This window comes from Emys orbicularis, chromosome 1 (genome assembly GCF_028017835.1).
Source record: "Emys orbicularis isolate rEmyOrb1 chromosome 1, rEmyOrb1.hap1, whole genome shotgun sequence".
NCBI lineage: Eukaryota > Metazoa > Chordata > Testudines > Emydidae > Emys > Emys orbicularis.
In genome coordinates this window covers 365,229,496-365,247,417 of record NC_088683.1, presented here as the reverse complement: position 1 = coordinate 365,247,417, position 17,922 = coordinate 365,229,496, and the positions used below count along the sequence as shown (strand labels likewise).

Here is a 17,922-nt window from a genome sequence, read left to right as displayed (position 1 = left end):
TTGCCTGGGGCGGCAAAAAAGCCAGAGCCGGCCCTGGTTTTACAAGTCCACTCAGCCCTACTTGTTGTTCAGCCAATAGCTCGAACAAGTTTGTTTACGTTTGCAGGAGATAATGCTGCCTGCTTCGTGTTTACAATGTCTCCTAAAAGTGAGATCAGGTGTTCACATGGCAGTTTTGTAGCCGGCATCACAAGATATTTTCGTGCCATATGCGCTAAAGATTCTTATGTCCCTTGATGCTTCAACCACCATTTCAGGGGACATGTATCCATGCTGATGACGGGTTCTGCTTAATAACGATCCAGAGCAGTGTGGACTGATGCACGTTCATTTTCATCATCTGAGTCAGACACCACCAGCAGAAGGTTGATTTTCTTTTTTTGATTGTTCTGGTTCTGTAGTTTACGCAGCAGAGTGTTGCTCTTTTAAGACTTCTGACAGCATGCTCCACATTTCATCTCTCTCAGATTTCGGAAGGCACTTCAGATTCTTAAATCTTGGGTCGAGTGCTGTAGCTATCTTTAGAAATCTCACATTGATACCTTCTTTGTGTTTTGTCAAATCTTCAGTGAAAGTGTTCTTAAAATGAACAACATGTGCTGGGTCATCATCTCAGACTGCCATAACACAAAATATATGGCAGAATGCATGTTAAACAGAGCAGGAGACATACCATTTTTCCCCCAGGAGTTCAGTCACAAATCTAATTAACACATTGTTTTTTTAACAAGCCTCATCATCATGGAAGCATGTCCTCTGGAATGGTTCCAAAGCATACAAATATTTAGCATACCTGGCAAGTAAATATCTTGCAATGCCGGCTACAGCAATGCCATGCAAACACTTGTTCTCACTTTCAGGTGACATTGTAAATAAGAAGCGGGAGCATTATTTCCTATAAATGTAAACAAACTTCTTTCTCTTAGCGATTGTCTGAACAAGAAGTAGGACTGAGTGGACTTGTAGGTTCTAAAGTTTTACATTGTTTTGTTTTTGGGTGCAGTTATGTAACAAATATAATCTACAGTTGTAAGGTGCACATCCATGATAAAGAGATTGCTCTACCGTACTTGTAGGAGGTGAATTGAAAAATATTATTTATTTTTTTGTCTTTTTTACAGTGTGAATATTTGTAATAAATATAATAATGTAAAGTGAGCACTGTACACTTTGTATTCTGGGTTGTAATTGAAAATGTAGAAAAACATCCTAAATATTTAATAAATTTCACTTGATATTCTATTATTGTTTAAGAGTGTGACTAAAACTGTGATTAACCGAGATTAATTTTTTTGGCTTAATCGCATGAATTAACTGCGATGAATAAACAGCCCTAGTTTTCAAACAACTGTGTGTACACATCTCTGACCCCAAAACCTCTCTCTCTGACGGGGACCCAAGCAGGCCAAGGGCCTTCAGACTGCCCCAGTGTTGTCTGAAGAGCTCCTTAGCAACAGCTGCCCCACCTCTGGACAGACTCCCAGTGCTGGCAAAACAAGCTGTGTAACGAGGCTGGAGCCCAGCTACTGGGTCCGGTGTTGTCTCGCAACCTCCCTGAAGTGCTGACTCAGCGACGGCTTTTCTTGATCTGTTGCTTCTCTTCCTGCTTGTTTTCCAGCAGCCTGCTGTTAAACTAAGATGAGCCGTACTTTCTGTGGCACCCAAAAAAAACCCCTCCCCTCCTGCATTGGTTAAGCTGAGACTGCTGAATAGGCTGCTTTTAACAATAAGCCATACTGGTTTCAGGCATTTTACTGGTTTGCCAAAATCTCCCCGTACACCACAACCTTTTTAATTTTTTCTTTTAAGTGTCAGGAATTTGGTTCCATTTTTGGTTTAGGCGGAGCCCATCCTTCCTGTATAGGCTGCCCCTTTGCCAAAAGTTTCCCCAGTTCTTAATAAATATAAATCCCTCCTCTCCACACCATTGTCTCATCCTCGCATTGCGACCCTGCAGTTCTGCCTGTCCACCTGGTCCTGCAGGAGGAATGGGAACCATTTCTGAGAATGAAATCCAGGACCTCCATGGTAGCAATCTCTAATCTCGCACTCAATCCCTCTGCAATCCCTGTGGAAGACTTTCCAAAATGTCATGAGACAACAGAACCGCTGGTCTGTGTTTCATCAAAGTGTAGAGCTGAGGTGCAGGAAAGGGGAGTGTAATAGGGGTTGTATGTAACTTACGCACAGCAACTCTTACACGGGTGTGGTTGAAGTAACTAGGACACTCAGCTGGATATTAGTGCAAACCTAGTGTTTGCACTATTCACCCATTTGTGATGCCTCCCCCGTCCAGCTGAAGTAACTGTCTGTGTTAGCTTGTAACTTGCCAGATATCTACAGACCCTTGCATGGGGAGAGGATGCAGATTCTGTGAGGATGAAGAGAAGTCTGTAGGATCAACAAACTCTCTGGATTCAGTCAACATTGGCCAGGAAAAGCACTTCAGCTTCTCTTGGAGGGATTCTTGGGGGTCAGAGTGTATCACCGGGAGCATTTGGTAAGGGAAAGTTAATAGAGCCTGGTTCTGATCGAATTTACACATGTAAATCTGGAGTGACGCAGTTGAAGTCACTGTTATTAAAATCAGAACCTGACCCTGAGAATTTATCCAATGTGCTGCAGAGAGGCAGTGGCATAATTTGGACTCTCAGGAGTGGAGAAAATAAAAAAATATATAATGAGGCAATTAACCATTTTTATAAATAGCTTCAATGCAGGGCAGATAAGTACAATGACAGATTTCACCATGCACTTTTCATTGCATGATACAATGAGCTACTCAGAAGTGGAGGGCCAGAAAAGGTGTCTGCGGAAAGGTCACAATTGTAAAATCATATGGGGGTAAAGGAGACTGTGGAACTCCCAGCCACAAGTTATCAATGCGGCCAAGAGTTTAGTAGGATTTGAAGAGGAACCGTATGTTTATGTAGGTAACCAGAAAATCCAATTACATTAGTGAGGACTGTTTTAAAAAGTTTTGGAAAGACTATAAACCTTCCTGATTAACACAACAAAATATGTGTAATTAGTTTGTGTCAGGGGAAAACATTCCCTGGGAGCAGGTTATCTCATAGCTTTCTATTGCAGGACTTCATCTGGCTTCCTCTGAAGCATCTGGAACTGGCCAGTGGATACTGGGCTAGATGGACTGCAGGTCTGATCCAGTCTGGGAATATCTATCTTCTTATATGTGGTGTAAATCCAAGATTAAGTTTTTGCTGATCTTCCTTGAGCTCCTGGGACTCTCTGGAGTTGCACTGAGAGCAGAAAAATGTCTTGTTAAATATCATCTAGTCTCGTCTTGTTTTTCCTTTCAGGAGTAAAGGTTCAAAACTACTCGGACTTCCCAGTACATTATGTCAGCTGTCAACGACACTAAATTCACCTCTGCAGTGTTCCTTCTCACTGGGATACATGGGCAGGAAGACTTCTATCTCTGGATCTCTATCCCCTTCTTTTTAATGTATGTTATTTCTATAGTAGGAAATTCAGTCATTCTGTTCATTATAAAAACAGATCCAAGCCTCCATGAGCCCATGTACATTTTCCTTTCCATGTTGGCCACCACAGAACTTGGCTTATCGATAGCCACCATGCCAACAACACTGGGGATATTCCTGTTTAACTCTAGGGAGATCAGTCTTCATGCTTGTTTTGCCCAGCTCTTCTTCATCCACTCACTTACATTCATTGAATCCTCGGTGCTCTTGTTGATGGCCTTTGACCGCTTCATCGCGATCTCTAACCCACTGAGATATGCTTCCATCTTAACCCCATCGAGAATAGCCAAGATGGGACTGGTGTGTGTGCTAAGAGGGGTGGTCGTAGTATTCCCACTGCCCTTTCTCCTGAAACGGTTCCAATATTGTCAAGCCAATGTCCTCTCCCATTCCTACTGCCTGCACCAAGAGGTCATGAAGATGGCTTGTTCGGATATCAGAGTCAACAGCATCTATGGCTTGTTTGTCACAATCTCCACAGTATTGTTGGACTCGCTGCTCATCCTCCTCTCTTATGTGATGATTCTGAAAACAGTGCTGAGCATTGCTTCCCATGCGGAGTGCGTCAGGGCACTGAGCACCTGTGTTTCCCACCTCTGTGCTGTCCTCCTCTTCTACATACCAGGGATTGGCTTGTCTGTAGTACAGAGATTCGGGAATAACTCTTCTCCCTTGCTTCAGATTCTCATGGGCTATATCTATTTGCTGGTCCCGCTCATGATGAACCCGATTGTGTACAGCTTGAAAAGCAAACACCTTCGTACGAGGATAATCAAGGCATTCAAAAAGTGAAAGGTCAGTTCATCAACTGGCTCCAGCGCTGGTGAAAGAAGAGAAGTTCGGACAGGGTCTAAGGCCTGGAGCAATGGGAGAGGGGCTGGTGAGGGAGGACAGTGCACTGGGTGAAAGAGACCAAGGAAGCAGCAGAATTTACAAAGTGACTGTGTTTGTGGAGAGCCAGGGGGCTGGTTGCATGTTGGCCCATAAACATCTGAATCGGGGGCTGCTCTGACCTCAGAATTCCTGTCGATACATTCAATAAAGCGAAGGGACGTGGATGTTGTTTCCCATTACACCTGACCTGTCACTGTCCCGTTGTCTTTAGTTAAATATCCAATGGCCATGAAAAAAGCTGCAGAGCTATTCTGTAGTCACAGTCCTGGTGATTCCCAAACCCTCTTGGTGTGGCGTGATCCATGAGCACTACACCAGCTGTGGACAGGGGCTATTGAAAGGGCATGGTCACCCATCCTTCCCCTACCTCCTCATCCAGGTGCTAGTGATTGAGTCGTGTCAGATGCATGATTAATGGAGGAGACCCAGGAGAAGCTATTCAGGCACCTTCCCCCCTTCCCCCGGCCCCATTGATGGCTCTGCATACCCCACATGTGCTGAGCCCCCTCCTCACTGAGGCAGAGCAGAGCTGTGTGTGTGAGTGAGGGTCTGACACACAGGAGTCCTGGAAAGAGACTCAGGCCCAGATTCCCTTTTCCCGCCATCCATTTGTGCTGCACTGAAAATGGTTGGAAATGGTCCTCAACTCCCCCACAGAGGCACGTCTAGCTCCAATCCCAGCCCAGCCCATTCTGTGTAGAGTGACCATCTTTTGAAAAGGCAAAAGCGAGACACATGCAGGAGCACCGTCCCCACTGCCTCTCTACTCTTCCTCTTCCCACGAGGACCCCTCCCCCTGCCCCATCTCTTCCCCCAAGACCCCACCTCCTGGTCCTCCTCACTGGTGAAGGCTCCGCACCCTCTCCAGACCAGAAGCCAGAGCTGGGCCATGGTGAGAGTTGCCCAGGGATCCAGAGGCACTCTGAGGAGCCCCAAACCCTCCACCTGCCCTGGGCAGTTCACTGGGGGACTGAAGGAAAGACCCCAGCCTGTGTCCCCACACCCCAGAACTTAAAATCCAGGAAAGGTGGAGAGTCCGGGGCTCCCCACAGGGGCCTGGCTCCCTGAGCAGCTCTTACCACAGTCTAGCTCTGATGTGGCTTGGGCCTGGAGCCTCAGGGGAAGAGGAGGAACAAGGGGAAGGGCCTTCTGATAAGAGATGGGGTAGGGCCTCAGGAAAAGAGATGGGGTAGTGGGTGTGGCAAGCCTGAACCAACGCTGACCCCAGCAAGCAGGGTGGGTGTGGGAGGGCTCCTGAGTAAAGGAGGAGGATGGGGCTGTAGGGTAGGAGAGCCTGTGTTTTGGAGGAGACTGAATTAATGTGACCCCACAAAGGGGGCTTTCAAGTATTCCAGACTGAGAGTAAGTCATTGCAAGGGCTTTAGAGGGAAGGGCAGGGAATGTGCAGGGCCACCTCAGGCCCCAAGGGGGCACTCCCATCTGCTGGGATGTGGCCAGAATGTGCTGTGCTCTTGAGCAGAGGTCAGCCCAGCCCCCAGGCTGCTCTATACTCCTCTGATGCAGGGGGGAGAACAGGACAGTGAATCAATCACTGTAACTGTCTCCTTGCCATCCCCACTCTCTGTAGCACAGTGGGGAGCTCTTCTGGCACAGAAGAGAATCCAGCTGGGACTGTCACCACTCAGATGGCTGGAAGGCTGGACCTGTGGTCCGGGCACTGCTCTGTGACTCAGGACATCTCGTTTTGAATCCCTTTCCATGTATGACCGTGGGTAAGCCATTGGCTATCTCTGAGCCCCTGCACAGGTGGGTAATAGCCCTGGCCTGTCTCACAGAGGTAGCAGGAGGATAAATACATTCAAGGTACTCAAATACTCTCAGGGCCATGTCAGGGTTCCACAGAGCAACACCTCTGACATTTGTCTATAAAAGGCCCCTTACCACAGCCACCTGTGACAGCTGCTTCTGGGAAGCCCTGTGGCTCCAGCACATTGGTGTGTGTGGCAGATGTAGGGGTGCTCGGTGGTGACAGTGAGGGTTAAATAGTGGATTTCTGAGGAGAGTGTAGGATCATCACTGGGATGCCGGGGTTTCAGCACAGTCACCCGCTTCGGCTCAGAAGGGGTTAAAGCCTGCCCTGGACGAGGGCTGGGGCTGCGAGCCAAAGGCTGGGCTGATTGGGGAAGCAGCCTAGCTGGGCCACGCCCCATTGAGGCCGCAGCTGGCCCTATAAAGGGGCTGCTAGGCTGAATCTCAAAGAGTCTCTCTCTAGCTGTTGAGAGGGATGGGCCTGGCTGCTGGGAGCTGAGCAGGGTACCTAAAGTGGAGCAGGGCTGGGGAAAGGCCAGAGGAGCTGGAGAGCTCCAGCCTGGAAACCCCTCAGGCTGCAGGCCTTGTTAAAGGCCGGAAAGGGTACTGGGGTTGCAGAGGGGCAGCCCAAGGGTAGGCAGAGGCAGCAGGTCCAAACCCTCCTTGCCAATGATGAGTGGCAATTATACTGCAGTCTGCCCCAGTGAGCGGGGACTAGATGGTGACTGGCAGTAGCCCAAGACTGAGGCAAGGTGGGGATAGGGGGTTGGGGGTTCCCTGGGGAGGGGAGACCCAGTGAGGGGTACTGTGGGGTACTGCAAGGGGCAGAACCCTGAGAGAAGGAGCACCAGGGTCTGGGAGGGACACAGGGGCCAGCAGCAAGCGAGACATTGGCCTGCAGAGGGCGTGCCAGAGGCTGGCGAGCTAATTCCATGGATGACCAGCAGGAGGCGCCGTGCTGGTGAGTCGCCGCACCGGTACAAAGCCATTGAGGCTGAATGGGTGTAACTATCAAAAAATTTGGCAACGGCCATGGGGCCCTCATCTGAGATGTTGTGGCTGGTAGAAAGCAGTTTGAGGGTGAAGATCAACTTCACACCTTGGCCCTGGAACACGGACACAGCTGACCACTGTGGTGACTGGGCCCAGGCTCACACAGGGAGGCTTTGAGAAAAGGCTGCTTCACAAGAAAGGGGCTGTAGGCTGCTTTGCTGTCCCTCCTTGTCAGTCTCCTCTCTCTCACATACCTGTAAAGGTGAGCTCAAAACGTGGGGAATAACCTACACCTTGTGTTCCAGTCCTTCGGCCAAGCAAAACAGCATGGCAGCCAACAGGTGGTAGGCTATGACCTGCAAGCCGGACAGAGCAATCGAGAAGTCTTTGAGCCCCAGGCCCTCAGCCAGAGTTGGGCAGGAACCAATGACTCCATCCTGCAATCAGGGCAGAGCGGCTAAGCAGTCCATGAGCCCCAGGCCCAGTAAGGGCAAGACAGGAAACCAATGGGTGGCCAGCAATCAAGGCAGCTAGGGTAAGCAGACTAGTGGCCCAGGTAAGGGTGAGCACCAATAAAGTATAGGGGCTAGAGACTGTGGAAATGGGTTGGCAGGGGGTATGTGGACCTGTACGGGGAGACTTTTGCAAACCAGTAAAGTGCCTAAAACCACTATGGCTTATTGTTAAAAAGCCTAGTCAGCAAGCTGTAAATTGGCCATTCAGCAAACTCAGCTTGACCAAGGCAGGAGGGGAGGGGGTTTTGGGGTGCCACGGAAGGGGCAGCTTGACCCCGCGTCCTTCCTGATAAAACTTGTGTTGAAGTTGCTGATGCATGCATTTTAAAAGAGCAGGAATGTCTATTGGGGTCTCAGCTGCAGACTCTGGAAAAACCCACACCTGGTTAATCAATGATCAGAAGGAACCTCTTGCTTGAAACTGCTTACTTAACAAGGTTTCTTTAAGGGACATGTCATTCTATTACTAGTGTATAAATAAGGGGGAAAAGCTTAAGATAGTTGGACTCGTTTGGACTCTCCCTCTGGATACATCTTGCAGTCCCCACCAGCAGATGGAAGATTTGGCCACCGGAAGCCTGCCGCTGTGTCACTCGAAAGCCACACTCAGCTTTGGTAATTATCAAGGGTTGGGGGTGTTTTACTAACCTGTTCCGGACGTGTGTAAGTGCTTGAGATTAAGTAAAGTTTAGCTTTAAGTGAAAGCACTCTTGTGTTGTCCTGTTTGTGTCAGCCATCTATCGGTCCAACAGCCGTATCTCCCCTGATTTATTTCCTGACACCTCCTCGCACAGAGTAAAAGTTACCAAGAGCTTTGGGTTGAAAGAGCCCCGGGTAACAATAGCTGTCAGGCGAGAACTCATTCAGACCCTGCTTACAAAGGCTTATGCAGCAAACAGTATGCTGGGGTCGCATGACATAGAAGGGGACTGGGCTCATTGACCCAGGTGTTATCATCTGAAAAAGGAATTGGTTTTGGGCTCCCTTTTTGAAATGTCAAGGAGTTTAGTTCCCTGGGTTTCTGGTAATCTCAGCATGCTGAACTGCCAGCTGCCCCCTCTCCAGCCACTAACCCTAGGGAGGGAGGATGGTTCAGGGCTTAAAGTGCTAAACTGGAACTCAGAAGATCTGACTTCAGTTCCAGGCTCTTCCACAGACTTCTTCTGTGACCCTGGGCAACTCACTTAGTCCCTCTGTGCCTCAACAATACTTGTTTTAATACGGCTCAATGTAAAGGTGTACATCTAGAAACAAGGGATGCAGCCCATCCTTACCAGATGGGGGACCCAATGTTGGGAAGCAGTGACTCTGAAAAAGACTAGGGGATCATAGTGGATAATCAGCTGAACATGAGCTCTTAGTGGTGTGCTATGGCTGAAGAAGCCAGTACAATCCAGGAAGTACAAACAGAGGAGTTGTGAGTAGGAGCAGAGAGGATATCTTACCTTGGTGTTTAGCACATGTGGGAGCACTTCTGAGATATTGTGCCCAGTATTGGCATCTGCAGTTGAAGAAGGATGTTGATAAATTGGAGAGGGTTCAGAGAAGAGCCACAAGAATGATTAAAGGATTAGAAAACCTGCCTTAGAGTGATAGACTGATGAAGCTCAATCTATTTAGCTTAACGAAGAGAAGGTTAAGAGGTGACTTGATCACAGGCTGTAAGTACTTACATGAGGAATAAACATTTAACAATGGGCTCTTCAGTCTAGCAGAGAAAGTTATAACAGGATCCAAGGGCTGGAAGATGAATCTAGACACATTCAGATGGGAACTAAGGTGTAAATTTTTTTTTTTTTTTTAAGAATAAGGGTAATTAACCATGGGAACAATTTACCAAAGGCTGTGGTTGATTCTCCATCACTGACAATTGTTAAATCAAGGCAGGATGTTGTTCTAACAACTGTCCTCTAGGAGTTATTTCAGGGGAGGTCTGGCCTGTGCTATACACATCACAATGGTGCCTTCTGGCCTTGGGAACTGCCCAGTGGTGTTCATAACATTGCCCTACCTCACGGGGTGTTGTAGTGATAAATATATTACAGATTGAGAGATACTCAGATGCTACAGTAATTTGGGCCATAGCTAAGTGCCTCTCCTACCCTCCAGCCCCATCGTCCTCCTTTACTCAGGAGTTCCCCACGACCTCCTTGTTGGGGTCTGCATTGGTTCAGGCTTGCCACATCCCCTGCTCATTTTCCCCTTAGATCCAGCCACCCCCTGTTCCTCCCCTTCTCCTGAGGCCCTTCCCCCTTTTCCTCCTCTATACCTCAGGCCTCAGGTCACTGTGGGGAGCCGCGGAATCGCCACCTTCAATGTATGGCGTGTCCTGGTGGGTGGGAACACAGACTAGGGGATGCTCTCATGTCCCCTCGCCCTCCTGCCCAGGGAAGTGAAACATCAGGACTCTCTGGATATCTCTTGCCACGGCAAGGCTCCAGCTTCCAGCCTGGGTAGGGTCGGGGCCATGGAGGAAGAGAAGGAGCAGGGGGTGGGGCCTCAGGTGGAAGAAGAGAGGCAGGGTGGTGCCACTGAGGGGGGACAGGGCTCCTCCATGTGTCCCATTTTGACTTTTGAAAAGGTGGTCATCCTACTCCGAATGGGCTGAGCTGGCATAGGAATGAGCCGGGCCTCGATGGAGGAGTTGAGGTCATTTTCAAACCTTTGGATAACTGGGGCAGTACAAAGGGAGGAGAGGGGGAGAGAATCTGGGCCTGAGTCTCTTTCCAGGACTCCTGTGCACTCACACACACAGCTCTGGGCTTACCAGGTGTGCGGTGTGCTCAACCATCAATGTAGGGGCAGGGGGCTGCCTGAACGGCCACTCATGGGACTCCTGCATTAGTCATGTCTCTGACACGACTCAGTCACAAGCACACTGCTGAGGGTGTAGGGGAAGGGTGGGTGTCTGTCCATGGCTGCTGCAGCACTGATGGATCACGCAGCACCCAGAGCGCTCAGGAAGAGCCAGGACTGCAACTGCAGAAAAGCTGTGCAACTTTTTTCACAGCCCGTAGATTTGTTAACCAGAGATGGGACAGGGACAGGCCACGTGCAAGGGAAACAACATCCACATCCCTTCTCTTTATTAATTGTATCAACGGGAATTCTGAAGTCTAAGCAGCCAGCAATATGGCTCTTTATGGGCCAGCATCCCACTGGCTCTTCACAAACACAATCACTTTGTAAATGCCACTGCCTGCCTAGCTCTCCTTCCTCCATGGTGTTTACAATGAAATGTGCACACAGCACCATAGCAAATGGATCCACGTACAGACAGCAACAACTTCTTATCATGTTGTGCAAGCTTAACAGAAATCCATCAAAATGCACAGCGCCATTTAGAGTCAAATCCACAGCACCATCTGAGGACCGGATCAATCTGGAGGAATCAGCTTGGCTAGTTATTCATTGCTGTGGGTAAAATGTGCACAGAAAGATTTTTCCCTAAAGCTTCTAACTCCCCTCCCCTCAATACTTCCACACACATCCCAGCATAGCCCACAGCCCCGTTTGACAACATCTGAACCAGATGATCTAATGGCTCCTTCTGGCCTTAAACTCTATGACTCTATGAATCATTGTCTTGAGTGGACGTTATCTTGGATACAACTTGAACAAGTTGCTCCTCTGAATGCTGATAGGCACTCAACAAGGGTAGACACTGGCCAAGAAGAATCAGGATTGTTACAGGATCTTCCAATCTGTTTGCTCCTTTTATGTGGAAGCAGCCTTTGCTGAAACGTGTGTGAGCCTGGGCCCAGTCACCATAGTGCTCAGCCATCTCCACGTTACTGAGCCAAGGTGTGGAGATGACCTTTTCCCTCAGAATGCTTTCTCCCAGCAGGATGTCTAAGATGATACCCCCATGGCTGTTGTTCCTTTGTTTGGCAGTTAGACCCAACATCCCCTCAGAAATCCTTTCCTTCATTGCTTGTCAGTTAGACCTATTCCACCTCAATGGCTTGGAAACACCAGTCCGGTGACTGTGCTAAAACTCCCAGCATCCCAATGATGCTCCAACGCTTCCCTCATAAAACCACTACCTACCCCTTATTGTCACTCCCCCACATCCCCCACAGACACCAAGGTGCTGGAGTCACAGGGCTTCCCAGAAGGCAGCTGTCATGGGAGGCTGTGGTAAGAGGCCTTTCATACACAAATGTCAGGGACATTGCTCTGTGGAACACTGACATAGCCTTAATGTTAGGATCTCAGAGCACTTTGAATTTATTTATCCTCCCGCCACTGCTGTGAGGCAGGGAAGGGCTATTATTCACCTGTGCAGAAGCTCAGAGACAGCCAATGGCTTTCCCATGGTCACACAGGAGAAGGAAATCAAACCCAGCTCTCTTGAGTCACAGAGCCATGCCCAGACCACAGGGCCAGGCTCCCAGCTAGCTGAGTGGTGACAGGCCTGTCTGGATTCTCTGCTGTGTCAGCAAAGCTCGCCCCTGAGCTGCAGAGAGCAGGGATGCAAGGAGCCAGTTACAGAGGTTTGATTCTCTGGCCTGTTCTCCCCCTGCCTCAGCGGGGTTTAGAGCACCCTGCAGGCTGGGCTGATCTCCACCTGGTGGTAATGGCTTCCAAGAATAGAGCACACTTTGGCCAAGTCTCTGCAGACAACAGCTTACCCCAAAAGCCCCGTTGGGACCTGAGGTAGCCCTATAGGTGCCCTGCCCTTCCATCTAAGGTCCCTGAAATAACTTACTCTCAGCTTGGGATACTTAAAACAAGAACCCCCTGTCATAACTATAAAGGGAAGGGTGACAGCTCTCCTGCGTACAGTGCTATGGAATCCCTCCTAGCCAGAGACTCCAAATCCTTTTACCTGTAAAGGGTTAAGAAGCTCGGGTAACCTGGCTGACACCTGACCCCAAGGACCAATAAGGGGACAAGATACTTTCAAATCTTGGGGGGGGAAAGGCTTTTGTGTGTGTCCTTTGTTTAAGGGGTTGTTCGCTCTTGGGACTGAGAGGGACCAGACATCAATCCAGGTTCTCCCCATCTTTCTAAACAAGTCTCTCTTATTTCAAAATTGTAAGTAAAAGCCAGGCAAGGCGTCTTAGATTTACTTTATTTTCTCAACTTGTAAATGTACCTTTTACCAGAGTGTTTATTTTTGTTTGCTGTACTTTGAACCTAAGACAGAAGAGGGGGGTCCTCTGAGCTCTTTAAGTTTGATTACCCTGTAAAGTTATTTTCCATACTGATTTTACAAAGATGATTTTTACCTTTTTCTTTAATTAAAAGCCTTCTTTTTAAGAACCTGATTGATTTCTCCTTGTTTTAAGATCCAAAGGGGGTTTGGATCTGTATTCACCAGGAGTTGGCGAAAGGAAAGAGGGGGGAAGGGTCAATTTCTCCTTGTTTTAAGATCTAAAAGGGGTTTGGATCTGTATTCACCAGGAGTTGGTGAAAGGAAAGAGGGGGGAAGGGTCAATTTCTCCTTATTTAAGATCCAAGGAGTTTGGATCTGTATTCACCAGGGAATTGGTGAAGGTCTCTCAAGGCTACCCAGGAAAGGGAATTAGCTTTGGGATGGTGGCAGCGGACCAGAACTAAGCTGGTAGTTAAGCTTAGAAGTCTTCATGCAGGCCCCTACATTTGTACCCTAAAGTTCAAAGTAGGGATACAGCCTTGACACCCCCTTTGTGGGGTCACATTTATTCAGTCTTCTCCAAAACACAGACTCTCCTACCCACTGGGCCCATCCTCCTCCTTTACTCAAGAACCCACCACCACCCTGCTTCCTAGGGTCAGCATGGTTCAGACTTGCCGCACCCCCTGCTCCTCCTTTTCTCATGAGGCCCTGCGACCTCCCCATCTCTTCCCACTAGGCCCTTCCCCCTGCTCCTCTACTTCCACCGAGCCAGGCCATAGTAAGAGCTGCCCTGCAGCCCAAGCCGCTTTGGGGAGTTGCAATTCTCCATCTTCTCTGGGATGCATCCTGTGGGGGTGGGGAAACAGGCTGAGGGCTTCTCTTGGGCCTCCCAGCCCCCTGCCCAGGGCAGGTGGAGAGTCTGGGGCTCCTCACAGCGGCTCCGGCTCCCTAGGCCGCTGTTGCCATGGTCCAGCTCTACCTTCTAGCCTGGAGTGGGGCTGCAGCCTTGGATAAGGAAGAGGAGCACAGGGTGTAGTTGTGACATTGCAGGATGTGATGTTGCACTCCATATGTTTTATGAAAATATGCTTATGAATATGAATATGATGTAACTGGAATATGCTTTATGCAAAAGGTCTCTTGTATAGTGTCATTTGAAAGCTTGCAATCTACTAAGTGTGTTCATCCCATTTGTTTCCATGTATTAGTTCTATGTCTGGAGTTAGGAGAATGAGATATAAACCTGTATCACTGATGTAAACATATTACGTGGAAGCCATTAAGGGTGCTTCAGAAATCAATGAACTGTGAATGGCTCTGTATACTTGCAAGCCTTCCTGTGTACATGAGGACCAGCCCAGGAGGAATCGAGACTAGAGGTCTCAGAGACATGTGACCATGTCACATGATACTGGAATCCATCTTAATCCTTGTACTTTTCCATGGAGGAGGCAGGGGTGGGGACAAGCACAGACAAAAGCTTCCTGCCTTGTGCCAAAGATATAAAAGGGGGTGGAGCAGGACAAAGGAGGCTTCCAGTCATGAGAAAACCCCTGTTTATCACCTGAGATGTGTGCTGGAACTAAGAAAGACTGTACTGGGGAAATGATTGGGCCCAAAGTAGGAAAGAGTCCAGTCTGTAAAGTAAGCTTATTGGAAAATATTTGAGGGTGAGATATTACCTGTAATCAGTATTAGGCTTAGACTTGCGAATTTGTTTTATATTAGGCTTAGACTTGCGAATTTGTTTTATTTTGCTTTTGTGACTTACTTTGTTCTGTCTGTTATTACTCTAAACCACTTAAATCCTACTTTTTATACTTAATAAAATCACTTTTGTTTATTAATAAACCCTGTGTAAGTGATTAATACCTGGGGGAGCAAACAGCTGTGCATATCTCTCTATCAGTGTTTTAGGGGGTGGACAATTTATGAATTTACCCTGTATAAGCATTATACAGAGTAAAACAGATTTATTTGGGGTTTGAATCCCATTGGGAACTGGGTGTCTGGGTGGTGGAGACAGGTAACCTGCTAAGCAGTTTTCAGGTAAAACCTGCAGCTTTGGGAGCATGGCCCAGACCCTGGGTCTGTGTTGCAGCAGGATAGCATGTCTGGCTCAACAAGGCAGGGTTCTGGAGGTCCCAAGCTGGCAGGGAAAACTGGCTCAGAGGTAATTTCAGCACATCAGGTGACAGTCCCAAGTGGATCTCTGTGACTGAACCTGTCACACTAGTCTTGAGGGAAGAGATGGGGCAGAGGGAGGAGCCTCAGGGGAAGAGGAGAAGCAGAGTGTAGGGTCTCAAGGGGAAGAAAAAGGGATGGGGCAGGATCACAGAGGGGAAGTGGCTTCTGCATGTATCCAGCTTTTGTCTCTTGAATAGGTGGTCACCCTACACTGAACAGGCTGCGCTGGGATAGGAGCTAACTGTGCCTCTGTGAAGGGGCTGAGGACCATTTCCACCCCTCTATAAGCAGTTGAGGCAGCACAAACTGAGGGGAGAAGAAGGAAATATGGACCTGAGTCTCTTCCTAGGATTCCTCTGGTTCAGACCCTCAATTACACACTGCCCTGCCTTGGTGGGGAGTGAGCTCAGCAGGTGTGCTGTGGGCAGAGCTGTCAACGGGGGGAGGGGGTGTTGCCTGAATGGCTTTTCCTGGATCCCCTGTGTTAATCATATCTCTGAAACAACTCAGTCACAAGCAACTGGCTAAGAGTATAGGGAAATGGTGGGTGACTGTGCTCCTTGAATAGCCCCTATCCACCACTGGTGCAGCCCCCATGGATCACGCAGCACCCAAAGCACTAAGGAAGGGCCTGGACTGCGACTGCAGAACAGATCTGCAGGTTTTTTTCCTGGCCCATGGATGTTTAACCAGAGACAGAACAGTGACAGGCCAGGTGTAATGGGAAACAACATCCACATCCCTTCTCTTTATTGATTGTATCAACAGAAATTCTGAGGTCGGAGCAGCCACTGACAAGGCTCTTTATGGGCCAACATCCCACCGGTACCCTGGCTCTCCGTGAAAACAGTCACCTTGTAAATGCTGCTGCCTGCCTTGGTCTCCTTCCCCCAGTGCCCTGCCCTCCCTCACCAGCTAGTGGGGACAGCCACTCTCCCATTGTTCCAAGCCTTAGATCCCATCTGAACCTCTCTCTATAGAGTGGTAATCAGTATGTCATGTTGTCTCAGTTGGAAGGGTCCAGGATGGAAAAGGTGGCAGTAGCTGGAGATGGGTAATGAACTGATTCTTCACTTGACAAACACCCGGATTATCCTAACACGAAGGTGTTTGCTTTTCACGCTATATACGATTGGGTTCATCAGGGGCGGAACAAGCAGAGAGACATAGCCCAGGAGAATCGGAGGCAAGTGAGAAGAGCTCTTCCCGAATCTGTGTATCACAGACAAGCCAATCTCTGGTGTGTAGAAGATCAGGACGGCACAGAGGTGAGAGACGCAGGTGTTCAGGGCCCTGAGGCACTCTGCGTGGGATGCAACACTTAGCGCTGTTTTGAGGATCATCACATAAGATAGGAGGATGAGCAGTGAGTCCAAACCCACTGTTATGAGTGTAATAAACAAGCCATAGATGCTGTTGACTGTTATATCCGAACAAGCCATCTTCATGACCTCCTGGTGCAGGCAGTAGGAATGGGAGAGGACATTGGCTCGACAGTATTGGAACCGTTTCAGGAGAAAGGGGAGTGGAAACATTGCAGCCATACCTCTTAGCACACACACCAGTCCCATCTTGACTGCTCTCGGCAGGGTTAAGATGGAGGCATATCTCAGTGGGTCACAGATTGCGATGAAACGGTCAAAGGCCATCAACAAGAGCACGGAGGATTCAATGCATTGAAGCGAGTGGATGAAGAACAGCTGAGCAAAACAGGCATTGAGGCTGATCTCCCTAGAGTTAAACAAGTACGTGCCCAGTATTGTCGGTATGGTGGCTATCGATATGCCAAGGTCTGTGACGCCCAACATGGAAAGGAAAATGTACATGGGCTCATGGAGGCTTGAATCTATTTTTATAATGAACAGAATGACTGAATTTCCTACTATCGAAATAACATACATTAAGCAGAAGGGGACAGATATCCAAAGATAAACGTTTTCCTGCCCAGGTATCCCGGTGAGAAGTAACACTGCATGTGTGAATTGGGTGTCATTGACAGCTGACATAATGTACTGGGAAGGGCCAATGAATTTTGACCTTTCCTTCCTGTAAGGAAAAAGAACAGGAGATTAGATGATATTTAATGAGACATCTTTCTGCTCTCAGTACAAGTCTAAACCCTTCCAGGAGGTCAAAGAAGATCAGCAAAAATATAGTCCTGGATTTACACCACTGGTAGGAAGATAGGCATTGCCAGACTGGATCAGACCTATTGTCCATCTAACCCAGTATCCAGTGGCCAGTTCCAGACGCTGCAGAGGAAGGAGCTCTGAAATAGGCAGCTATAACCTGATCCCAGGGAAAGTTTCCTCCTGAGACTACTAGTTAGACATATTTTGTGGTATAAATCAGGAAGGTTTAGAGACTTTCCAAGACTTTAAAAAAATCCTCACTACTGTAATTGGATTTTCTGGTTACCCATAAAAACATCCAGTCCATCTTTGAATCCTGCTAAGCTTTTGGCCCATTTATATCTTGTGGCTGGGAGTTCCGCAGCCTGCTTGAGTGCTGTGTGATTTTATAGTTGTGACCTTCCCACAGACACCCTTTCTGGCCCTCCACTTCTCAGTGTGGCCCATTGTATCATGATTTGTTAAAACACATGGGAAGTGCATAGTGAAAATGTCCATTGAAGCTATTTATAGACGTGTATCATTGTCTCATTACATATGTTGGTTTAGTTTCTCCACTACTGAGAGTCCAAATTATATCACTCCCGCTTTGCAGTAGATGAGATAAGTTCTAAGGGCCAGGTTCTTAATTCAATAACAGTGACTTCAACTACGTCACTGTCACTTCCGATTTACATGTGTAAATTCAATCAGAACTGGGCTCTATTACTTTCCCTTACCAAAAGCTCCCGATGATGCACTTTGACCCCCCAGAGTCCCTCCAAGAGAAGCCGAAGTGCCTGGTCAATATTGACTGAATCCAGAGAGTTCTATCATCCTACAGG

The 17,922-nt window shown here is 48.3% G+C and overlaps 2 protein-coding genes across 2 annotated transcripts; one reads left to right on the top strand and one right to left on the bottom strand.

The window, feature by feature from the left end:
- Positions 1-3,359: 3,359 nt before the first annotated feature.
- Positions 3,360-4,295, top strand: LOC135895202 (olfactory receptor 51G2-like). The gene has a single exon (XM_065423278.1). The coding sequence runs from the start codon at positions 3,360-3,362 to the stop codon at positions 4,293-4,295; it is 936 nt and encodes a 311-aa protein (XP_065279350.1).
- An 11,741-nt stretch (positions 4,296-16,036) lies between these two features.
- LOC135888184 (olfactory receptor 51G2-like) lies at positions 16,037-16,972 on the bottom strand. The gene has a single exon (XM_065416001.1). The coding sequence runs from the start codon at positions 16,970-16,972 to the stop codon at positions 16,037-16,039; it is 936 nt and encodes a 311-aa protein (XP_065272073.1).
- Between the last annotated feature and the right edge of the window lie 950 nt (positions 16,973-17,922).

Excerpts from the sequence above, each read along its gene's own strand:
- LOC135895202 (XM_065423278.1), top strand. The coding sequence starts at position 3,360 with ATGTCAGCTGTCAACGACACTAAATTCACCTCTGCAGTGTTCCTTCTC.
- LOC135888184 (XM_065416001.1), bottom strand. The coding sequence starts at position 16,972 with ATGTCAGCTGTCAATGACACCCAATTCACACATGCAGTGTTACTTCTC.